At 37.7% G+C, this 25,925-nt stretch overlaps 1 protein-coding gene across 5 annotated transcripts; it reads left to right on the forward strand.

Moving 5' to 3' along the window:
- Positions 1-855: 855 nt before the first annotated feature.
- On the forward strand, positions 856-24,488 carry LOC105484398 (flavin containing dimethylaniline monoxygenase 3). Of its 5 annotated transcripts, none has more exons than XM_011745936.3 (10): positions 874-959; positions 2,408-2,537; positions 2,640-2,777; positions 10,718-10,906; positions 14,198-14,360; positions 14,602-14,744; positions 17,657-17,856; positions 20,971-21,326; positions 23,165-23,237; positions 24,057-24,488. In XM_011745936.3, the coding sequence occupies exons 3-10, from the start codon at positions 2,646-2,648 to the stop codon at positions 24,397-24,399; spliced, it is 1,599 nt and encodes a 532-aa protein (XP_011744238.1). In that variant the 5' UTR covers positions 874-959; positions 2,408-2,537; positions 2,640-2,645; the 3' UTR covers positions 24,400-24,488. The 5 variants fall into 5 exon arrangements, with proteins under 5 accessions (XP_011744239.1, XP_011744237.1, XP_011744238.1 ...); XM_071075566.1 differs by having other exon boundaries at positions 918-942; XM_011745937.3 differs by lacking the exon at positions 2,408-2,537 and having other exon boundaries at positions 856-942.
- Positions 24,489-25,925: the final 1,437 nt, after the last annotated feature.

The following is a 25,925-nucleotide window of genomic DNA, read 5'->3' on the forward strand; positions in this document are numbered from 1 at the left end:
GGAAAGGTTAAGTGACTTGCCCAAGGCCACAGAGCTATACAAGTGATTTGAAATCTATCATACTCACATTTCAGAGATGAAGAGTACTGTCTTCAAAAGGCATGAAGGGTAATTCCTCAAAATTAGACATATACCAGTTTATGCTAAGTATCGCTCGCTTAATGAAGGGGTTAACTAGATAAAATGAGTGAGATGTTATAATTCTAAGTGACATCGAAATATAGTTGATAGGAAAACTTTTTTTGAAATTTTACTATATTTCATGACTGGGAGTTAAGTGCAGTTTATTTTGTCTTACTGCCAACATAATTTTACCCGGTACTAATTTTACCTGGTTCCTGGTACTAATAGTTCAATTTGTGGAATTTTGATCTTTTCTGTGACCACACACTGTACTCAGAAACAAGTAAATACAAGTTTGAGAAATATAGGCCTTTGACCCCAAAATTCCAAGACAGGACATGAAAAGAGAGAGCAAAGTTATCCTCCTTACTGGGCTATCTTAATTAAGTAGCTAAGTTTCTACAGTATTTGGAGGACTACTATGAGGTACCCACAAAAGAACTAGGAATAAGGAAAAAAAGGTAAACTTTGAAATAACACATAATGAAGTGGAGTAGAGAACTGCAAAGTCACGTGGGAGAAACTGCTTGACTCCCAGGCCGAGGGTCCAAGAGTATAACCAGCAGCTTGTGTTTACTATAATCAAAGGAAAAACAGAAACTGGGTGGCTATGGGAGACTGGCCTAGAGTCCCATCCATCACAGAGCTGGTGTGTGCTCACTCATTCAAGGACCAAGAATTGACTATCTCTTTAAGAGCAGCTCCTCCCATTTTCCAACAATCTTCCTAATATTTGGGCTCACTAGAACATTTTCTCTTTCAAACTGCCCAGACGTTGGACAGGACATAGACATACAGAAGAAGAGAAGAAAAGAACAGGTAGAAAAATTAAAAAGGTAGGAGACCAAGGTGGGTGGATCACCTGAGGTCAGGAGTTTGAGACCAGCCTGGCCAATATGGTGAAACCCAATCTCTACTAAAAATACAAAAATTAGCCAGGCATAGTGGTGCATGCCTGTAATCCCAGCTACTTGGGAGGCTGAGGCAGGAGAATCACTTGAACCCGGGAGGCGGAGGTTGCAGTGAGCTAAGACTGTGCCATTGCACTCCAACCTGGACAAGAGCGAAACTTCGTTTCAAAAAAAAATGAAATGAAAAGAAAAGAAAAAAGAAAAAAAGGGTGATATGGTAAAGGGTTGAGGGTGGGATGGGTAAACGAAGAAGGAGCATGCTGTAGTTTTATACCAAATATGGCTAGAATGAGAATGATATAATTCAGGCAGTTTGTTTCTAGAAATCACGGATCATGATTTTTATCATCCAAGTCTATTTCCCTGCATAGCTATGTGATTTTGTCTAAAAAGAAAAAAAAATAGTGAAAGAAGTAGTGGTAGAGCCTAGAGACAGTGTCAGGAACAGAAGAAAAAAATAAGTTAGGAAATGTAATTTTCTTAGAGGAGAATGAAGGTTGAAGATAGTGGGAAAAAATTGTTTTTAGGTAAGAACATGACTTTTGTTTCCCCCCCCCGCCTCCTCCCTGGGAGAAGGTCTCACTCTGTCGCCTAGGCTAGAGTGCAGTGCCACAACCATAGCTCACTGCAGCCTCAAACTCTTGGGCTCAAGCGGTATCCCTGCTCAACAGGAATATACAGTCCCAGAGTAGCTGGGACTATAGGTATGCACCATTTACTTGTCTTTTTAATTGAGAAGGTGAAGAACATTGTTGGTGGGGAGAAGGGGTGACTACCTGGCACACTGAAATACAGACATCTTCAGACTTTGCTCCTCATTATCTGTATCAAAGTAGAAAGAGGATACAGATTGTGTGTGTGTGTGTGTGTACATATACATATATGTTTCTTCATTCCCAAATACAGGCATATGTATGTGGGTGGGTAGGTGGATATGTCTACATGTGTTTTAGTTGTGAATCTTCTTTTATTTCTTCTGCTTACTCTTTTCGGTAGACAGTAAATTACAAAGTCCAAAAGCAAAAAAGACAAATATGTATGCTGGGTCATCAGTCTCTTACTTTTGGAGAGCTGATGACTAAAAACAAAGTGTTTATTTATTTTTTTTTTCAGAAGAAAATTTTCTCTTTAGAAATTAGAGAGAAATGAAAATGTAGTTAGATCACTAAAAGGAATTTGTTTTCTAGAGACAAGGTCTTACTGTGTCACCCAGGCTGGAGTGCAATGGTACAATCACGGCTCACTGCAGCCTGGAACTCCTGAATTCTCCTGCCTCAGCCTCCTGAGTAGCTGGGAGTACAGGCGCGCACCACCACATCCAGCTGATTTTTGTTGTTGTTGTTGTTGTTGTTTTGTTTTGGTTTGTTTTGTAGAGACAGGGTCTCACTCTGTTACCCAGACTGGTCTCAAACTCCTGGGCTCAAGTGATCCTCCCACCTCAGCCTCCCGAAGTGCTGGGATTACAGGCATGAGCTACCATACTCAGCCAGTGTTTCTTAAGAAGTAAGTTTTTATTAAGCCAAAGAGTAAAATCAAAACAGATAAATAAGTGAATAAATTTCCAGCAATGTTGTTACTGGAAATGTTCTCTGGGCCTTTGCACAGGTGACCATGGGGAAGAAAGTGGCCATCATTGGAGCTGGAGTGAGTGGCTTGGCCTCCATCAGGAGCTGTCTGGAAGAGGGGCTGGAGCCCACCTGCTTTGAGAAGAGCAATGACATTGGGGGCCTGTGGAAATTTTCAGTGAGTAGCATGTTGTTGTAATAGACAGGGAAATAGGTTGGGAAGTGTATAAGAACATGCTCTGTGCACACAGGTTTCTAAACCTGCTACCATGGCAGTTATCATATCTGTCAGAATTGGAATCCACTAAGTACAGTGTCATCCACTAAGTACAGTGGATCCACAATGGAATCCACTAAGTACAGTACAAGTTGGAAAATAACCTTCTTGCAAGTCAGAAGTAAATTAGACGATGGCTTTGAAATTCTCCATTACAAAATTCTCCCTTGATAGATCATTAATAAGAGCCACTTGGACATAAAATTCATGGTAAATATTAGTTAGGTTTATGTAGTTATAATTAAGTTATTTACTCGTTTAAAACACAATAACTTTTCACATCTTTCTTTTTTTTCTTTTTTTTTACAGATTTAGGGGGTACAAGTGCAGTTTTATTACATGGATATAATGTGTAGTAGTTAAGTCTGGGCTTTTTGTGTAGCCATCACCCGAATAATGTACATAGTACCTATTAAGTAATTTCTCATACCTCAACCCCTTCCCACTCTCCTACCCTTTCAAGTTTCCAATGTCTATTATTCCCATACTCTATGTCAATGTGTATACATTATGTAGCTCCCAATCATAAGTGAGAGGACATGTGGTATTTGACTTTCTGTTTCTGAGTTATTTCACTTAAGATAATGGCCTCCAGTTCCATCCATGTTGCTGCAGAAGACATAATTCACTCTGTATTATTGCTGGATAATATTCCATGGTGTGTGCATATATACATACGTATATATGTATATGTAACTGTGTGTATGCATACATGTATGTATGAATATACCTCATTTTCTTTATTCAATCATCCTTGTTGGACAAGGTTGATTCTATTTCTTTGCTACTGTGAATGGTGCTGTGATAAACATATGGGTGCAGGAATCTTTTATATAACGACTTCTTTTCCTTTGGGTAGATATCTAGTAGGGGCATTGTTGGATCAAATGGTAAATCTATTTTTAATTCTTTGAGAAATCTCCATACTGTTTTCTATAGTTTACATTCTGACCAACAGTGTTTCTTTTTCTCCACATACTCACCAATATCTGTTATTTTTTTACTCTCTCTTTTTTTTTTTTTTTTTTTTTGAGTTGGAGTCTCAATCTGTCTCCCAGGCTGGAGTGCAGTGGCACCATCTCAGTTCACTGCAACCTCCACCTCCTGGGTTCAAACAATTCTCCTACCTCAGCCTCCCGAGTAGCTGGGATTACAGGCACCCGCCACCACACCCAGCTAATTTTTGTATTTTTAATAGAGACAGAGTTTCACCATGTTGGTCAGGCTGGTCTCAAACTCCTGACCTCAGGTAATCCTCTGGCCTCGGACTCCCAAAGTGCCGGGATTATAGGCATAAGCCACCGTGCCTGGCCTTTTTGACTTTTTAATAACAGCCATTCTCACTGGTGTAAGATAGTATTTTGCTGTGGTATAAGATAGTATTTTACTTTTAATTTGCATTTTCTCTGTAATTCATAACGTTAAGCATTTTCTCACATGTTTATTGGCCATTGGTATGTCTTTTTTTGAAAAATGCTTATTTATCTCCTTTTCCCACTTTTTAATGGTGTTATCTGTGCTTCTTTAAAAATTGAGTTGCTTGAGTTCCTTATAAATTATGGATATTTGTCCTTTGTTAGATGCATAGTTCGCAAATATTTTCTCCCATTCTGAAGGTAGTCTGTTCACTCTGTTAACTATTTCTTTTTATGTGAAAAATATTTTTAGATTGTCTATTTTTGTTTTCATTACATTTGCTTTTGAGGCCTTAGTCATAAATTCTTAGTCATAGCCTAGGTGAAAGAGTTTTACTTGTTTTTTTCTAGAATTTTTGTAGTTTCGGGTCTTACATTTAAGTCTTTAATCTATGTTGAGTTAATTTTTGTATATGGTAAGAGACAGCGGTTCACTTTTGTTCTGCATATGGCAATTCATTTTCCAAACACAATTTACTGAATAGGGTGTCCTTTCCCCAGTGAATGCTGTTGTCAACTTTACTGAAGATCAGTTGGCTATAGGGATGAGGTTTTCTTTCTTAGTTATCTATTCTGTTCCACTGATCTATGTGTCTATTTTTATACCAGTACCATGCTATTTGAATTACTATAGCCTTGTACTGTAATTTGAAGTCAGGTAATATGATGCCTCCAGCTTCATTCTTTTTGCTTAGAATTGCTTAGGTTATTTGGCTTTTTTTTTTTTTTTTTTTGGTTCCGTATGAATTTTTAGAATTGTTCTAATTCTGTAAAAATAACATTGATATTTTGTTAGGAATTGCATTAAGTCTTTTGGGCATATGGTTATTTTAATGATATTGGCCCTTCCAATCCATGAGCAGGAGATGTTTTACCATTTGTTTGTGTCAGCTACAATTTCTTTTATTCATGTTTTGTGGTTTTCCCCATAGAGATCTTTCACCTCTGGTTAAATGGGTTCCTAGATAATTTTTTATTGTTGTTGGCTTTTCCCATTCATTTGGTGAGGTTACCAAAGTGAGTCGGACCATGGATTTTAAAGTTTCAGGTGCTGACTTTGGTCTTGTGAAACTACATAATTGAGAATTGCTTTGAAGTTCTTCAATGCCCCTTTGTCCCATGCATTTATAATAAGGGTTCTACAGCGGACATCATTAAATCACTTCATGTGTTGCCAAACAGCAGCAGGAATGGGGCTTCCCTATGTTCTCCACTCAAGCAGTACAGTCTTCCAGCCTTATTGCCTAAGTCTTATTTTTCTTGTCCTGATAAACCCATTAGTATATATGCAAATTTAGGAAGATCAATAACCCTTTTAAACCACTATTTCCTCCTCAAATGCAAAATCAGTATTATATCATTTACCTCAATGAAGAAGTTGTATTTAATGAAACAGTGTCTATAACGGCTCTTTAAATATTATAAAGACATGAGATATCATTCTTATTAATATAGATACTTTGCAAAGTGCAAAAAACTCTTGAAACTACCCAGCATCTTATACAATGTTGTGGAGCCTACTATATGTTATTGGAATGTGTTGACAGGGCTACAGATTAACACACTGGTGATTCTTAGGGCTTTTTGGTTGTTGTTATTTTCGTTTCTTTGTGATCAAACTTAGGGCTATTTTATCAAGCACGTTCTATATGATACATGACTTTTTCTATTTAATTAAATATTTATAATAATCCTATAAGCTAGGTATATTTTTTTCCTTTTACAAATGAATTTGAGGCTTAAAAAGAAAAGAAAAAAAAATCATACAGCTGATAATGTTGGAGAAAAGATCCCAATTCAAGGTTGCCTTTCTCTCCATCCTATTCTTGACTCCTTTGTAAATTGCTGAATTGCTGGTTGCCATTTCACCAAGTGGTCTATTGAGCTGACCATGTCTTTTTTTTTTTTTTTTTTTTTTTTGAAACGGAGTTTGTTGCCCAGGCTGGAGTACAATGGCATAATCTCAGCTCACTAAAACCTCTGCCTCCTGGGATCAAGGGATTCTCCCGCCTCAGCCTCCCAAGTAGTTACATGTGTGCACCACCACACCCACTAATTTTTGTATTTTTAGTAGAGATGGGATTTCGCTATGTTGGCCAGGATGGTCTCGAACTCCCGACCTCAGGTGATCCACCCACCTCAGCCTCCCAAAGCGCTGGAATTACAGGCATGAGCCACCGTGTCTGGCCTGCCATATTTTAGACACAGTGATCTTAACCAAAGCCTTATACTCAAACTTATTTTGCAAGATGTTGCTGAAGATAGAACACACTGATATGTGTGTTCACACAACAATAGCTGATATGGCTATTGAGAGGAACACAACTAAAGACAGCTAATTTGCCTTTCTTGCTGCTCGAGGAAGACTTTAAAATTTGAAGCTGGCATCATACGTTGATAAAACTGAACTGCAACATGTGCTACCCTTCAAGAAAAAGAAAGGATAGCCCAGAGGGTAGAGCCTCAGGCCCTGAGGGCAGAGGCTTGAGCCACAGCCTTCAAGCCTAATGGAATTTGTCCTGCTGGATTTCAAATTGTTTGGGATTAGTGATTCTTTTCTTTCCTCCTTTTTCCTCCCTGGCTAAATGGGAATGTCTATAAGTGTTACCCATGCTTGTCCCACCATTGTATTTTGGAAGAAGATAACTTGTTTTCTAGTTTCACAGATTCACAGATAGAAATTTTGCCTCATCCTGGTCCATACCCAGAGTCTCATTTATACCTGATTTGGATAATTTATATGATGATGAGATTTGGGACTTTTTTTTTCTTTTTTTTCTACTTTAAGTTCTAGGGTACATGTGCATATTGTGCAGGTTTGTTACATATGTATACTTGTGCCATGTTGGTGTGCTGTACCCATCAACTCGTCAGCACCCGTCAACTCGTCATTTACATCAGGTATAACTCCCAATGCAATCCCTCCCCCCTCCCCGCTCCCCATGATAGGCCCCGGTGTGTGATGTTCCCCTTCCCGAGTCCAGGTGATCTCATTGTTCAGTTCCCATCTATGAGTGAGAACATGCAGTGTTTGGTTTTCTGTTCTTGCGATAGTTTGCTGAGAATGATGGTTTCCAGCTGCATCTATGTCCCTACAAAGGACACAAACTCATCCTTTTTTATGGCTGCATAGTATTCCATGGTGTATATGTGCCATTTTCTTAATCCCGTCTGTCACTGATGGACATCTGGGTTGATTCCAAGTCTTTGCTATTGTGAATAGTGCCGCAATAAACATACGTGTGCATGTGTCTTTATAGCAGCATGATTTATAATCCTTTGGGTATAGATTTGGGACTTTTGAATTGAAAATATATAAATGAGAGTTGAAAGTTGATTTCATGCTGCTATGGGTTGAGACTTAGAGGATGTTGGATTGGATTAATGTATTTTACAGATGGGATAGATGTGAATCCTTGGGAACCAGAGGATGTCCTGTAATAGGCTGAATGATTGAACAATGCCCCTCCTCAAAGATATCGCATCCAAATTCCTGGAACTGTAAATGTTATCATACTTACCTTAAAAGAGAAAAGGATATTTGCAAATATAATTAAGTTAAAAATCTTAAGATGGACAGATTTTTCTGTATTATGTGGGTGAGCCCCAAATGCTATAACAAATGCCTCCTTAAAAGAGAGAGGCAGAGGGAGATTTAACACAAAGAGAAGAGAGAAGGTGATGTGATGACCTCAACAGAAAGAGAGAAATTTGAAGATGCTATGCTGTATCTTTGAAGATGGCCACAGCGGCCATGAGTGAAGGCATACAAGTGGGCTCTTGCCACTGAAAAAAAAAAAGAAATACCAGCATCCACCAGAAGCCAGAAGAGGCAAGGAATGGATTCCCTCCTGGAGCCTCTTGAAACGAACCTGGCATTGTCACACCTTGTTTTCAGCCCACTTATAGTGATTCCCGACTACTGACTTCTAGAACTGTGAATCAATTGCTATTATTTTAAGCCATTAAGTTTGCAGTAATTTATTACAGCAGCCGTAAGAAACAAATACCTTTGGTTTTTCAGTGTTTCCTATTTTACTACTGTGAGGGGGCGTATGGATTGCAAACGATGGAGTAAACAGCAGTGTTTCTCAGATCACTAGAAGTGTACAGCAATAGGCTGAGTATTCACATTAGAGATTGTTTTAAAATTGTGTTAATTTTGTATTTGCCTTACCTTTGGTTTCTAACATCATCATTTTACATTATCATTTTTTAAATTTCAGAGAAATCCAAACATTGGTTAAAACTTAACTAACACTAAGGGTGCATATAGTTGTAACTTTTGGAGCTGTTTACTATAGCACTTTCCTATGCCATTCTAGTTCTGACTTCTAACCCTGATCTAGAACCACAATGATATATTTCTCTCACCTTCTTTGGTCACAGAAGGAGGACATTTCACCCAGATCTGTGGCCTAATCACAGGCCACATTTCTGATTAGGCCACGGATCTGGGTAAAATGTCCTCTTTTCTCAGGAGCTCCTCAAACAATAAATCAGCAAATTATATGAAATTTTGCATGTTTTATGAATAGAGGCTTTCATCTGGGCATACCACCCTTTTTTAACTTCTGATTTTTTTCTAGACTATATATCAATTTTTTCCTTTAATGTTTCTTCTCTCTTTATGCTGATTATCATCTCTTTAAACTTACCCAACTCACAGAAAGCTACAAATTCTTTCACTTCCCCATCCCACTTGCCTATAGCAGGGTCAACAAACCATGTGAGCAGCAGAAAACTCATGCCCTATTTCAAGAACACACTGCTTTCTGAAGTGAACATGGCAACTAATCTGCCAATTAATTACTTGTCAATAATGAAACTGCAGCCACATTGGCTTTTGATGTGATTGTAATATTCCAATATTATACTAAAATTTCATGTTCTGGGGGCCCTGACAACTTTGAGTTAGATAAGCTCTAATTAGAAATTTCTAGTGCTCAGTACTTTCCACTATGAAATAGCAACTACGCATAGTGATCTACAATCTGATCTTTCATCATGAAACTTGAGATGTGAATACCTTGGTGCTTCAACAGAGCTAAACCAAGGCTCCACCTCTTCCAAATCATGCTCCTACCAGTACTTTTTTTTAACTTAATGCCTTTTATTCATTCAACAGCTTGCTTTGCAGAGCTCACAGCTGTAACAGATGTGTCCTATGGTAAGCTCTTCCACAGTAACTGTAGCTTGTTGGTCATGAGCTTCTATTTGTTGAACTCTACATTGTGACTGCAAACTTGGCTGCACCTTAGGATTACCTGAAGAGCTTTTAAAACATTTTGTCAATTAAATTGAATTCTCTGAGAGTGGGACCTAATGCTCAGTGTTTTTTTAAAGCTCCCAGTTTGTTTCAGTGTGTGGCTAAAGAACCACAACACAATGTCCTAACCTTCTCATTGCTGATCATTCTTCCTTCAATGTCCTTTTTCTTTATTCACCATCACTTAAGGCTTTATTAGCATGGTTCTATAGTTCCTTAGAGTTAAAGCAAATTCAGATATTTTTACATCATTGAAAGCTAAAACTTTGTTACTTACATAAGTACTCAAAAGGCATGTGATGCCCATAAATTCTGTGTTAGATTCAAAATAGTTAACCTTATTTTATACATTGTAGAAATTCTAAGGTTAATTTTTTAAAAATTAAGTCTTAAAATGCTTACGTTTACAAATCTGATCAATAGTTGCAACCTCCTGTTACTGTTTGCTTTTATAAATTGACCATCAGATGCTCGTGCTCATGAGTTGACACACCGAAATTACACAAAGTGGAATTTTAAAAAATCTCTGTCACCATATTAAACAGTTCAAGGGAATGAAAGGATTCTAGTTGCATAGGCCTAAAGGACATAATGAAATTTAAAATTTGTTTCCCTTAGAAAAGATTAAGATTTATTTTCTTAAAGGATATTCAGAAAGGTATTCTTCCATATCCTAAGTTAATTTAATAAGTTTCCATGACTAGCATCAATTGTTGAAGTGAAGTTAATCTATGTGTGTCTTACTGAATTTACTGTGAATAAAGGATGACTCAAATAAGTATACAGTTGGCCATCTGTTTTTGCAAGTTCTATATCCACAGATTCAACCAACTGTTGATAAAAAAAAATCCAAAAAAAACTAATAAAAAATAAAAATAAAAATAAAAAATACACTACAACTATTCATTTAGCATTTACACTGCATTCGATATTATAAGTAACCTAGAGATGATTCAGAGTTTATGTATATAGGTTATATGAAAATACTATATCATTTTATATAGGGGACTTGAGCAATCGCAGATTTTGGTAACCACAGAGGTCCTGGAACCCTCCACAGATACCAAGGGATGACTGTAATTACTTGGAACTAGCCCGGACCATGATCAGTATACTCATTTACCAATTCTCTTCCATTTGAAACTATACATTCACAGGACCATGCAGAGGAGGGCAGGGCTAGCATTTACAAATCAGTCTTTACCAACTCTTCCAAAGAGATGATGTGTTTCCCAGACTTCCCATATCCTGATGACTTCCCCAACTTTATGCACAACAGCAAGATCCAGGAATATCTCACTGCATTCGCCAAAGAAAAGAGCCTCCTGAAGTACATACAATTTAAGGTAAGATGTTATCAACAGTTTAGCTCTTATCATAACGCTGAAGAAGTCTATGTCTGCTACTGGATTCTCACTTGTTCCTTTCAGTATCCCTTACTAATCTGTCAACGTTTTTACCAGTGTGGCCTCTCTAACGCTAGGTTTAGAGAATTATCTTCTTCTCAAGGATACATGGAAAATTCACAAAATTTGACCACCTATAGTTCTTAGACCAAATCACTACTAATTTAGAAATCAATACCAAAGAAATAAATGTAAAATACCTGTGCATTTGGAAATTAAAAACTCTTTTTTTCTAAACAACATATAGGTCAAAGAAGAAATTTCAATGGGAATTTAAAAATATCGATAACTGAATGTTAATTTAGTCTATGTATCAATACTTGTGGGAAACAGGAAGCTATATTTTCATGAAAATTATAAATGTAAATGCTAAATGCTTATATTAGAAAATAAAAAAGTTTAAAAACAAGGTAAGAAAGTTTAAGAAATTAGTAAAAGAAAGGCAGAATAAACTCAAAGAACATAGAATGAAGGGGATATAAAAAGAAATTTATGAAATATAAAATGAAGCATATGTACACAATTGAAAGTTAATTATTTGAAAAGACTAATAAAATAAAGAACAGTGGCCAAGTGCAATGGCCCATGCTTATAGTCCCAGCACTTTGGGAGGACAAGGCAGGCAGATCGCTTGAGTCCAGGAGTTGGAAACTAGCCTGGATGACATGGAGAAACCTCGTCTCTACAAAAAATCCAAAAATTAGCTAGATGTGGTGGCGCATGCCTGTGGTCCCAGCTACTCAGGAGGCTGAGGTGGGAGGATTGCTTGAGCTCAGGAGGTAGAGGTTGCAGTGAGCTGAGATCACGCCACTGCATTCCAGCCTGGGTGACAAGAGTGAGACCCTGTCTCAAAAAATAAATAAACAATAGATAAGTAGCTGGCAGTTTAAGGAAAAAAAATCAAAAGCACAAATAAATAATATTGAGAAGGAAAGGGTAGACAAAATGGATACAGATGAAATAAAAAATATAACGAGAATACTATAAAAGTGTTTGCCAAGTAATATTTTAAGTGAGTTAAATTTTCTCAATTTTTTAACAAAAACTTTTCAAAACTCACTCAATAATAAGTAGAAAGCCTGAATTGTCATTTGGTGATGTATAGTTCTTTTGACCTAGAAATTAAAAATCTTCCCATAAAGAAAATAAGCAGTTCCATGGGTGAGTACTTCCAAATTTGCAGTGAACAAATTACTTCAAAGGTTTATAAACTTTCAGAGATTTGAAAATGAGATATGATTTCCAAAGTTATTTTATGACATTATTACCTTTACATCAAAGGCAGACCAGATCATATGAAATAGGAAAATTACAGGTCAATCTCCTTCATGAAAGTCAGTGCAAAAATCCTTCAAAAATCAATTTAACAGCTATTTGTGCTTGAAAGGAAAAAAAAGAAAATCAAAAGAAAACTTTTGCCAAACTTAGAGCAGAATTGTCTTGAACCAGCAAAACATACACAAATATTATCTTAATCTTTATCTTAATTTATCTTAAATCTGCACTGTTCAATATAGTAGCCACTAGCCACAAAACTGAGATGTGGAATAAGTATAAAATATACACTAACTTTCTAAGTCTTATTATTAAAAAGGAAAGTAAAATACCTCATTAATAAATTTTAATTACATTTTGAAATGCTAACATATCAGACAGATTTAAATTATACATTTTTTTCACTTTCTAATGTGACTATTAGAATTTTTTTTTTTTTTTTTTTTTTTTTGAGACGGAGTTTTGTTCTTGCTACCCAGGCTGGAATGCAGTGGTGCGATCTCGGCTCACCGCAACCTCCGCCTCCCAGGTTCAAATGATTCTCCTGCCTCAACCTCCCAAGTAGCTGAGAATACAGGCATGCGCCATCATGCCCGACTAATTTTGTATTTTTAGTAGAGATGGGGTTTCTCCATGTTGTTAGGCTGTTCTCGAACTCCCCATCTCAGGTGATCTACCCGCCTTGGCCTGCCAAAGTGCTGGGATTATAGGTGTGAGCCACCGTGCTCGGTTTTAGAAATTTTTAAATTGCATATGTTGCTCATACTATATTGGTACTGGTCGGTGCTGTGCTAAAGCCTGAAAAATTAGAAGCATTCACTGTAAAGTTTCAGAACAAGGTAAGAATTCCTAATTACTATTTTCAATAGTAATTACTTCTTTTCAATAGTCTTAAGAAATTTAAGAAACAGTGCAGTAAGTAAAGAAAAATAAATGAATGACAACTCAAAAGAAAGTAAAACACAGTTACTGAAGATAATGTGATTGTCTATGTATTCTAAAAGAATAGATGAATTACTAGAATTCATAGCAATACAAAAAAAGTTAGGCAAGATGATGGTATATAAGATCAATATATAAAAATAGATTGCATTTCTGTAAACCAGCAGCAAACAGAAACCCATACAAAAAAATGTTAACATATGCAATAGCGTAACTAATTAACTAAATAATCCCAGAGTTATTCTAAACAAATGATGTATTAGGTCTTATGGGTCCATAAGTTCTCATTATATTTCATAACTAACAAAAATGTTACATATGTGTTTGTGTGTACATTCTTCTATATGTATGAAATAGTATATAATAAACTTTTTAAGAACAATTAATACCAAATAGAGATTCTTTTTCCAATATAATCAAGATTTTTTTAAAACAGGGAGCACACCAACAGGCAGCCATTTAACTGTGAACAAATATTTATTGATAATCTAGTCAAAGCTACTCAGTTATAGTCCAAGTGACATCAGCATCACCCAGGAGCGTGTTAGAAATTTGAATTTAATAGTTTTAATTTTAATTTAACAAATTCAATAATTTTTTGGATCACATTTTCATATGTTCTGGTTCAGTACGTCTATCTTTGAGCTATCTTTGATGTACTGAACCAGAACATATGGGAATGTGATCCAGAACATTATTGGCCATCAGATTTTCTAGTATACGTGACGTATACCTCTTGTAAATTGTAATTGAAGTCACTGCCATATCTCCAAGGGGTGTCACTCTTGTACTCCAGAAAATACTGGTTATGCACAAGAAATCATGCAGGGACAAATAGATAGACAGATACCATTTAGTGTTTTGATTTATTCTGAGGGAATTTTAAATTTGTAATATGTATCTTAATAATTAGTTAAATATTTTTGCTAACCCACTTTCTCTTTTTTCATACTGTTTCTACCTAATCCATTTGCTAGCATAGAAAAGGGGGGTTTCTTTCTGTATTTCTCTTAGACATTTGTATCCAGTGTAAATAAACGTCCTGATTTTGCAACTACTGGCCAATGGGATGTTACCACTGAAAGGGATGGTAAAAGAGAATCGGCTGTCTTTGATGCTGTGATGGTTTGTTCTGGACATCATGTCTATCCCAACCTACCAAAAGAGTCCTTTCCAGGTAAGGCCACAATTTAAGCTGCTAGCCACGTAACCGACAAAAATGAGTATCTCGATAATGTCTTCTTTTTTCTAAAGGTACAAGCAGGTTAAATTAAAATATACTTCTGTTATATCCAATACACTTGGTGTGTTAAAATAGCGCATTATTGTGACTGCATCTATTCACAAGGTTGCTTCTGTTAAAGTCTTTGTTTAAATATATGACTCAAATTGTCATATATTTCTCGCTTTTCACTCAGGACTAAACCACTTTAAAGGCAAATGCTTCCACAGCAGGGACTACAAAGAACCAGGTGTATTCAAAGGAAAGCGTGTCCTGGTGGTTGGCCTGGGGAATTCGGGCTGTGATATTGCCACAGAACTCAGCCACACAGCAGAACAGGTACTACTCCCCGGGTACTCAGGCGACTCTCTTTACTGACAGAAGAGTTATTATCGTTGGAAAGGTGTGATAGGAAATGTTGGGGAGGAGGGAAGAGTATCTGATGTAAAGACTAAGTGGTATTTCACATAGCTGAGCTTCCCCAAGTAACAGCTGAGGTTTTAAATCACTTCATAGACAAAGGCAGAACATCAGCAAGGAGTAATACTGTCATTCAACAATCTCCTTCTTCAGGACATTTGGTGCCTAATGTCTCTGATCAATTTCTCTAAAACTAGCACAGATTTAGGGTTAAGGTTATGATTCTGAGACTCAGGCAAGTCCTTCAATCTCTCTGAGGCAGTTTTCTCAATGGTGAAACAGACAAAAATAGAACCTACTTCTGGGGCTTGTGATAAAGTTAAAGCTTTTGAACAGGATTTAAGCAATATAGAGTGGCTCATTTATTCATTCATTTATGCATGCATGCATACATTTATTTCATGACTACTTATTGAGAGCCTACTATGTGCCAGGCACTGGCTTGGGTGCTGAAGAGAGTGGTGAACATAACAGGCATGATCCCTGCTCTGGAATAAGAGCTGTCACTGGAATAAAGGATAAACAAGTGATTCAGGCACTAAATGCTATGATTCCACAACTGGATGCTTCACAAAGGAGGCAGAACTGAGCCAGTCCTTGAACAATAAATATAAATCATGTGACTGAAGAGGCAACAGAGGCTGTTCTTAGAATTAGAAATGCCTTGAGCAGAGGCATGAAGACAAGAAAATGAGCGCTGTATATTTGACTATTGTAGGTTATAGTTTCATCTTGCTGTAATGGAGGTTGTTTTTGTTTTTGTTTTTGTTTTTGTTTTCTTTTTTTCTTTCTTTTTTGAGAAGGAAACTCACTCTGTCACCCAGGCTGGAGTGCAGTGGCGCGATCTCAGCTCACTACAATCTCCACCTCCCCGGTTCACGCCATTCTCCTGCCTCAGCCTCCGGAGTAGCTGGGACTACGGGCACCCGCCACCACGTCTGGCTAATTTTTTGTATTTTTAGTAGAGACGGGGTTTCACCATGTTAGCCAGGATGGTCTCGATCTCCTGACCTTGTGATCTGCCTGCCTTGGCCTCCCAAAGTGCTGGGATGACAGGCGTGAGCCACCGCCCCCGGCCGAATGGAGGTTCTTAATGCTAACAATTTGTATGATGCATTATGGTACTCAAATACTTTCCTGTAAATGAGCTCCTTTGCTTTTGGGAAGAAGGTAGTTTTATTGCAGAAAGGATAAATGAGGACCAGAAATGTCAATTGTCTTCTTGAAAGTCATCGAGAAAATTAATGTTTGAGCCACTGAAGGGTTACAGAACTGAAAGCCAAAGCTTCTGAATCCAGGGAACAGTAGATATAGGATTGAGTTGCAGGAAAGAAAGATTGGAATCAGGTTATATCACATATTTTAAGGACTTGAATGACAGGATAAAATAATTAGATTTCTGCATAAATAAAGGTAAATCATTATTTCAGCTTCTTGGGTTCAGGAAATTTATGATGAACTCACAGTTTTAAGAGATTTGTATCTGTATATGTGATTATTTGCGTATGTGTTAAATTAGAGGGAAGACCAATTTCAGAGGCTCTCTATTTAATTAATTGATCCTTTAGTCTTTTTTTTTTTTTTTTTCCAGAGTCTCACTCTGTTGCCCAGGCTCGAGTGTAGTGGCACAATCTCGGCTCACTGCAGCCTCCATCTCCCAGGTTCAAGCAATCCTCCCGTCTCAGCCCGAGTAGCTGGGATTACAGGCACCTGCCACCACACCCCACACCCAGTTAATTTTTGTATTTTTAGTACAGATGGGGTTTCACTATGTTGGCCAGGCTGGTCTCGAACTCCTGACCTCAGATGATCTGCCCGCCTCGGCCCTCCCAAAGTGCTGGGATTATAGGCGTGAGCCACCATGCCCAGACTCCTTTAGTCTCTTCTTATTTGTCTAGTTCCTCTTATAACAAATGCCTTGAAGTGATATGGTATATAAAAATTGGTTTTAAAAAAGACAAAGAAAGCCTGAAAACTACACTATAAGGGATTAGCATAACAGAAGGGGAAGGAGAGGAAACTGACATTTACTGAGCACATACTATCTGCCAGGTAACATTAGCGGTGTGACATAGTTTTTCACATCAAATCAACCCTTACACAAATTTGATGAGGCAAATTCGATTCTCTCCATTTTAGGAATGAGGGAACAAGATTAGAGAAGTTAAAGGAATTTTTTCAAATCACATCATTAATAAGTAGGAGAGTCAATGTTTGAGCGTGTGGCTTTCTGATTCCAAATTTCTCACCTTCTTTCCAGGTAGTAGCAGGCATCTTATTTTTAAATGCCTATTTTGAGATCATAATTGCTTATTTGTAGACAGCAATAGTTAGATAAGCACTAGGGAAAACATGACTAGAATTAAGTTATCAGTCACCTGTAGCAGGGATTGATTAAAATATGAAAATTTGCCTGTAGCACTATGACAGGGTGGCTGACCCTAAGATGCAGAGGTCAAGTTCAGAAGTTTATTTGGGAGCAGTCTCAGGATCAGTACTTCTGCAGGAAGGGAAGAAAGCTTCTGTTTACTTTGAAGCTGGGATAGTCCTTGGGCATTGCCCCAATTTGAGGTGAGGGACTGGGCCTTTATATGCCTGCATTGACCAGTCACTAGATGGAGGAAACTCAGAAAGAATAGAAGATGTTGGGTGAGGCCCCTCTCTTCAGCCAAAACAACTGTCAAAGAGGACTGACAGATGACAGATGCCTTCTGACACCACTTTCTGCAGCTGGGGTAATAGATCCATTCCTCAAGAAGGATCTGGGGAGCTCATCAGAATATCCACTACAAATGGTCACTAATTTCATGGTTGAAATGGTGTTTTTTAAGGTCGTGATCAGCTCCAGAAGTGGCTCCTGGGTGATGAGCCGCGTCTGGGACAATGGTTATCCCTGGGACATGGTGCTTATCACTCGATTTGGAACCTTCCTCAAGAACAATTTACCGACAGCCATCTCTGACTGGTTGTACATGAAGCAGATGAATGCAAGATTCAAGCATGAAAACTATGGCTTGATGCCTTTAAATGGGTAATGCAGAGTTAAACGTGATATGCCTGCTGGCCTTTAGTTCAGTGTCAACAACCCTTAATGTCCTGTAACTCCAAAACAAATAAAAATATTAGCAATCACATCTCATCTATCAGAAGATAAAGAACTGCAAAAATTAAGAGTGATTTCCTATTTTACAATCCTTGCTATATTTACACAGCTGGAAAATTATATAATGCCTCAAGAATTAGTCCCGGGAGTAATGATAATCAAAGTTAACCTCTTTTAAGCATTTTATACATGTCAGAGATTTAGCAAGACTCTGCTAAGGCTCTGGCATATATTATTTTGTTTTATCCTTACAACAACTATGAAGAGAGCTCTATTAGTATCTCCATTTTAGAGATGAGATAACTGAGTTTCAGTGTAGTTAATAACTTTACTAGGGTCCCACAGCTAGAAAGTAGAAGCAGCATTCAAAACAAACCCAGATCTGCTGATTCCAGAGCCTCTCACTCTTGGCCACTTGCTCTACTGCCTGTCATTTAATGGTAAAGTTAAGCACAGCAAGAGAATTTTTCCTGTCCTACCTTTCCCTTTCCATTTCATTACCCACTCCTTAATGGACCCCTCTCACTAAACACATACATGCCAATGCTTGCATCTTCAGTCTCCTTCCCATCTTCTCCTATAAGATCCTCCAAGCCAGCAACATAACAAGAAATGACTTTGACACGAGTTGAAAAACCCAAGTTATGAGCTGTTTACAACAAAGTGAATTCATTAATTTGACAAACATTTATTACACGTTTATTATATGCCAGGTCCTGTGTTTAGCCCTGAGGATATAGCAGTGAACAAAACAGGCAAAAATCCCTGTCCTCATGGAATCTCTATTCTAAGTGATGGGAAACAGACAACAAACAATAGCATAAGATATGGCGATGTGTGCTTTGGGGAAGAAAACAAAGCAGATAAAGGTAATGGCAAGTGCTGTCAGGACAATTTCCAACAGAGTCGTCAGAGTATGTCTCAGAGAGAAGGAGACTTTAAAAACCTCTGAAGGAGTTGAGGGAATGAGTCATGAGGGTCTCTGGGGAAGGATATTCCAGACTGAGGACACAGCCAGGGCATTGTCTCTTCACAGGCGGAGCTGGCATGATCAACAAACAACAATGGGGCTTCTCTTCCTGGAGAAAAGAGAATGAGGGGAGAGCGCCAGGAGATAAAACCAGAGACGTAAAAATTGTTGGATGGCATGGGCCTTGTAGATCATTGTAAGGACTCTGGCTTTTATGCTGAAAGCAATGGGAAACCACAGCAGGCATCTGAGCAAATGAATGACAAGACCTAAGTTAGCATTGCAGAGATTGATCAGCTGCTGTGGTCATCATTCAATGTAAGGGCAGGGCAAGGAAGGAAACGAAATGACCAGTTAAAAAGCTACTCTCAAAAACCTGAATAAGAGGGGATGTTGGTCTGGACCAAAATTGTTAGCAGTGAGTGGTCAGAATAGGGCAGATTTCTGGATAGCTTGAAGGTAGACCCGAATAGGATTTCCTGTGGACTGGATAGTGGATGAGAGAGCAAGGAGGGGGTAAGAATGTCTTTCAAGACACTTGAAAAAGGACGACATTGACATCTACTAAAATGTGAAAAACTACAGGAGGAACAGAAGTTCAGTTTTAGACATATTAAAATTAGAATGCCTATTAGACATTCAGGTAGAAGAATGTTGACCAGCAGTGGGAAACACTGACTTTGAGGCTCAAACCAGAAGTTAAAACTTTGGAGTCATGTGAAAATTTTTCCTGAAGAAATGAAACTAGATGACATCTCTTGAATGTGTGTAAATGGAGGAGACTAAAGATCTGAGGCCTGAGTCCTGAGGTATGCCACTGTCAGAAATCAGGAAGAGGAGAAGAGGAGAAGACATCTGTGGGAGACAGAGAAAGAATAGCCAGGAAAGTAGGAAAGGAACTGAGAGAGAGTGATGACCTGGAAACAAAATGAATACAGTGTTTCAAGAAAGAAAAAACCATCAACTGTGTTAAATGCTAAGTTGAGTAAAAGTGAAAGTGAGGGTGGACCACTGGATCTGAGAGCCTGATTCTGACGGCCTTGACAAGAGCCGTTTCAGTGTGGTGGTGGTGGAGGTGAAAACCTGATGGCCACAGGTTTAACATACATGGCAGGTAGTAAGTGCAAGTGAGTCAAGCCTTCTTCCAAGATTCCAACCAATCTCGTTGTCCAACTCAGTTTGTTCTCCAGTGGAATTTGCCTGTAGCACTCTCTCACAGCTCCCACAGCCATACAAGAACAACACTCTTTCCTTCAACTGTATTCACGTTCATTCCCGAGTTCAGATTTCTCTGCTCCCACTACAGATATTATTCAATAAAAAGTAGTCCAAAGCTCTTTCTTTTCAGATTTGCAGTCGCCAAAACCTCAAACTGGCACCCTCCCTCTGGCCTTATTTAAATTCCTGGGTGCTCCCTCCTTCACCTGACTGGTGCCTCTGTCTGCACAGGGCTCAAACTTCATCCCTCAAGAGCCCAGCTGCAGCTTTCACACCTTTGACTTTCCTCCTCCTATTTGATCTTCTCCACATTATGATGACCAACTTGGAGTATACGGAATTAAGAATAGCAGTTAACATTTTCAAGCTCTATGCACATGCTAGAGACTGTGCAAAACTCTTTATATAATTTAGGGAACTTCTGAGGTAGTACAAACATTACTGACATTCCAGATGAGAAATATGAGACACCAAGAATTTAAAAAACAATCTTATCAAAGTTCCCACTGAATAAGTAGCAAATTTAAAAAATGTAAACACTGAAGAACCCTCACTTCAGAGTTTTTCCTGAAACAGGCTTTAACAGGGAACTGGGCATAAGTCTTTATTCTGGGATTTGGAAAGAGCTCCATGGAAGAGAAGGATCACAGAAAATAGAGATGGGGCCAGCAAACGGCAACTTCTCTTACTTCCCAATGTTGCCTCCCATCAATTTTGTTCTTCAGCCATATTGGAGATACTCTATGGCTCAGAAAAAAAAAATGGGCCACTTTTTGCTTATCCATTTATATATGGACCAATAAAACAAGAGGGAAATATTACACTTCTAATAATTATCTCTGTTTTCCATACAGAGTCCTGAGGAAAGAACCTGTATTTAATGATGAGCTCCCAGCTTGCATTCTGTGTGGCATTGTGTCCATAAAGCCTAATGTGAAGAAATTCACAGAGACTTCGGCCATTTTTGAGGATGGGACCACATTTGAGGGCATTGACTGTGTAATCTTTGCAACAGGCTATAGTTATGCCTACACGTTCCTTGATGAGTCTATCATCAAAAACAGAAACAATGAGATCATTTTATTTAAAGGAGTCTTTCCTCCTCTACTTGAGAAGTCAACCATAGCAGTGATTGGCTTTGTCCAGTCCCTTGGGGCTGCCATTCCCACAGTTGACCTCCAGTCCCGCTGGGCAGCACGAGTAATAAAGGGTAAGTCAATAAAAAGGCTCATGGATTGGGAAGATGAATGCCAGTGACAATAACTTTGTATATTTGTGAAAACAATAATCCTAGTTACAGGGTCCCCTTCAGTTTTGAAAATTTAGAATTCTATATTCTTTGGTGCTATATTTTGTAAGCAATTTAAAGTATACCAGTTTGGATTATTATATGCAATAGTACAAGATATTATTAGAGGAGGTATTTTGTGACTTATAACTTCTTACAGCTGATAATTACCCAAGATCATTCATTAGATTTGAGACCACCAAAGCTTGCATCCACTTAAGACTAAGTGAATGACAACTTTAAAAAATTATGATTGCAAAACTCAGTAGAGTTACATTGCTTGAAAAGTTCGTAAGAAAATATGTTTACAAGCCAATATCTAGCCAACTTCGAATGTCCACAGTCATGGAAAATATGATTGCTGGAAGGCAATGGCTTTTCTACTACCGTTTCTTCCCTGACAAAATAAGGACAAACAGTGGATCAATAGAAGCAGGAAGTGCTAAGAACAAACAGTGGATCAATAGAGGCAGAAAGTGCTAAGTGTGGTAGATGATCAGTCTGTAATACATAAGAATGCTAAGTCCTTATATTTTACAAAGGAAACAACAAACTTGATTGGGGTCAGGCAAGAAAGGCAGGCAGCATCTCCCAGCAGCAGGTTGGAATATGGTTGTGGGAAGATGCAGATCATATGACCAGGTAGCCAGGAAGGTAAAGGCATGAAATTTCACTCAGCGTTCCACTTAGGGTTCAGACCCAGAGAGGCTGGCATTAAAGGAAGGGTGGGACCCTCACTCTGTCTGAGGACAAGAGTTGTAACTTGGGCTCTGAAGAAAGGAAACAAGGCAATTTATGGGGAAAATTGATGTACAAGGCACAGGCTGTCTTAAGGGAAATGAGAGACAAGGCGAACAACCTAGGTTTGGAAAACCAAAGTACCAAGACAAGAGGGGCTAGTTACAACAACCCAATGGCAATAGTTGGTGGGCTAAAAAGCAGTCTCTTTCTTTTCATTCTCTTCCCCTGAAAAGCATGACAAGTTCCAAGGCCTGCAACCAGGCCACATCTACAAAAGCTGTTCAAGTGACCCTCCCTGTAAGAAGTGTAGAAATGGGAAATTAAGCAAGCCATTATAGGTTTTGAGCAATCATATCTGGGCTGAGAGTTTTATTCTCTTTCAAGTTAATTCCAAGACTGCCAAAGAAATCATCCTAAATATGAAGAATTTCTGGACACAAAGCCTGTTTTGGTCTGGGTTTCAGGGAACTCTGCAAACCTATGTAAACCTGGATCCTGGGGCAGCCCCAAGCCAGGGCTAGTCTCCTGGGTCTCCCTTATGTCCTTTCTGACTTGTGGACAGTCCATATCCTCAGTCACATTCAAGAACTATTGGCTTTCCATAGAAAAACTTAGCCCTTCACCAAATTCTCTATATTCTGGAAATTCCATTTTCTGGCAAAGCAGGATTAATGTCTATGAAGTTTTTTCTTCATAAATCTTGGAAAAGTGATGCCAATTCACCTCTGGCTATAATTTAAAATATAACATTCTTAAAATATGACTGAGAGATTAAAATATATCTATGAAATTGAGTTTAAACACCTTGTAACCAGTTTAAGAGCAAAGCTATTTAGGTAATGTTTTTTTAATTTTTATGAAAAATATGAGTTCTGAGAAGACTAGAACTGAATTTGATGTCTGTCTGAAAATGATCACCAATTAATGTGATTCATAACTCATTATTAAAAAGGAAAAATTGTAGGCTGGTCCTATGCCAGACTCATTTAACTACCATCATGTCTTTCCTTCTTTTTCAGGAACTTGTACTTTGCCTTCTATGGAAGACATGATGAATGATATTAATGAGAAAATGGAGAGAAAGCGCAAATGGTAAGAGTACCTATTGTAATAGGAGTGTAGAATTTCCATAGAAAAGTGAGAATTTGTGAATGCTTGGAACTGTTTTAACCTTAAATGATCCTGAATGACGTCATTGAAATGACAGCTACAAGCTATATTCATCCATTCAACAAATATTAATTGAAGACCTACGTTGCTTCTGACATTGTATTAAGTTATTTTTAGTGCAAGGCACAGAGTGAATAATAGGATTGAGAATCTACATTACATAGTCAGTTTTAGCCCTCCATGCCTCCTGTAATATATCATAGAAAGAAGACCTAAAAAGGATTTGAAATTGGAAGAGTTTGGGAATACATGGATGTGGGCTTCCATTCTCTAGACCATAAATCCTCTAAGATGTAGACGATATTTCAAAGGTATACCTCTAATGAAAATGACTCAGAAAAGTGAGAATGAATCTGGAGAACTGGGCTTCATTTCTAGTTGTCACTAATTAGCTCAGTGGCCATGAACTATTATAGAAGCGTCACTTGAGCAAGAGACAATCTATCCATTTGTAAATAAGGATAAAAAATGTCTTTCTCAGCTACATTGCAGTGTTGGGGTATTTCCAAATGAAACCAATATGAAAGTTCTTTAAAAAACTACAAAGTACAGGATAAACAAATGATACTCTCCTTACACAAGAAATTGATGTTTTATGTCAGGGTAGTGTGGGAAGTTTTTTTAAAGAGAGAGAGAGATCGATGTTAATTCTCACTGATATAAAGTTGTGAGCCATTTTGTCTGTTCTGTTTCTACACAGAGTTTGGGTATCCACTGTGGTGTTTTCTCTCCCATCTCTAGGTATGGCAAAAGCGAGACCTTACAGACAGATTACATTGTTTATATGGATGAACTCTCCTCCTTCATTGGGGTAAAGCCCAACATCCCATGGCTGTTTCTCACAGATCCCAAATTGGCCATGGAAGTTTATTTTGGCCCTTGTAGTTCCTACCAGTTTAGGCTGGTGGGCCCAGGGAAGTGGCCAGGAGCCAGAAATGCCATCCTGACCCAGTGGGACCGGTCGTTGAAACCCTTGCAGACACGAGTTGTCGGGAGTCTTCAGAAGCCTCGCTTCTTTTTCCATTGGCTGAAGCTCTTTGCAATTCCTATTCTGTTAATTGCTGTTTTCCTTGTATTGACGTAATCACCATTTTCTCTAGGATTTCTGAAAGTTGCTGACAATACCCAGACAACGACTTTGCTATTTAAAAATTAAAATTTTCACACCATCTACTTTTCTATTCAGCATCTTTTGCAGTACTCTGTAGACATTAGTCAGTAGCACAGTGTTATTTCTAGGCTTTGAAATAGCCACTTTAAGAATCATATCATAATCTTGAGAGAGTACTAATCATTTCTGTTTGGGTTCCACTAACACTTCAAAATCAGAACTATGTTCTTTATATTTAACTTAAATCATTTCCTGAAACATTTTGACATGATTCCTTTTTCCCTTTAAACAATGTTTGAAAGATGTATTTTAAATCTAAACAAAGAGCAAATTAAGCAGAATAATTATGATATTCTCAGGCTACTTCTATAAGCTATTTGCAGGGTCAAGGGGGGAGTTTGGCTATTATATTATTTTTCATTTGTTTGTTTTGTGCAACATAATCCAGGTAAGACCTCCTCTCCTCTGCCCAAGAAACATAGCATAAGGACCTAGTCTATACTGAAAGTTAACACAAAGTAATTTGTTTCATTTATATTCTCAACAAGGAAACAAACTTTTCAACTTCTAGCAGCAAAAGAATAACAACAATAATAATGAGTTTAGTACCAAATACACCTTTTTAGCTAAATCTTTTAAAAAATTAAATATTTAGCCAAAACTGTGATCAAAATCTAATGCTTATACAGACTTATAGTCTTATATAGTCTACCCCAATAGATTAAACTTCTGAGGTACCAGAATAAATCTAAAATTATATTTTATAACGTATTACATTTTATAATTAAAATTTTCATAATTATAATTTTTAAATTTTGACATCATAGGCAGATAAAACCATCTGTCAGAATCATCAGTCGTCAGAGGGCTCCACCAGTTATTATATTACGTATTTCTTACTAAACCTTCACTTCCAACTTAGATCAATGGAGGAAATATACGTGTGTATATATATATTCCTCTTAAAGGTCTGCCAGTCCCATTCCTGTGATAATCCATTAATTCATTAATCCATAAATGATGCTTCCATTTATTTAGGCAGAGTCCTCATAACCCAATCACCTCTTAAAGGCCTCTCCTTTCGACACTGCTACAATGGGGATTAGTTTTCAACATGAGATCTGGAGAGAAAAAAACATTCAAACCATTGCATCATACAAAAAAAGGATATTAAAAATTGGATTATAGCAACTTAATCTTCCATTTTTTGTACTGGCATTTATAACATGAAGTAAAAAAAAATTTATGGGCTGTGTTTAATTTTTAGTTACTTCATTCCATTTAGGGCACAAGTTTTCAAGAAAAGTTTTGCTTCATTTGGGAATATTTGGGAATATTTCACATCTGGTAAGAAGACCTTAAAAGCAGAATGTTACTTTGCTACCATAAACAATTAGGAAAAGGAAAATATTTAAAATTGTATATAGCATTTATGATAAATCTGAGCTTCAAAGATAAAAATATAAAGAAAGTAACAATAGAAAAGAAGAAAGCATTAG

This window comes from Macaca nemestrina, chromosome 1 (assembly GCF_043159975.1).
Source record: "Macaca nemestrina isolate mMacNem1 chromosome 1, mMacNem.hap1, whole genome shotgun sequence".
In the NCBI taxonomy this organism is placed as follows: domain Eukaryota; kingdom Metazoa; phylum Chordata; class Mammalia; order Primates; family Cercopithecidae; genus Macaca; species Macaca nemestrina.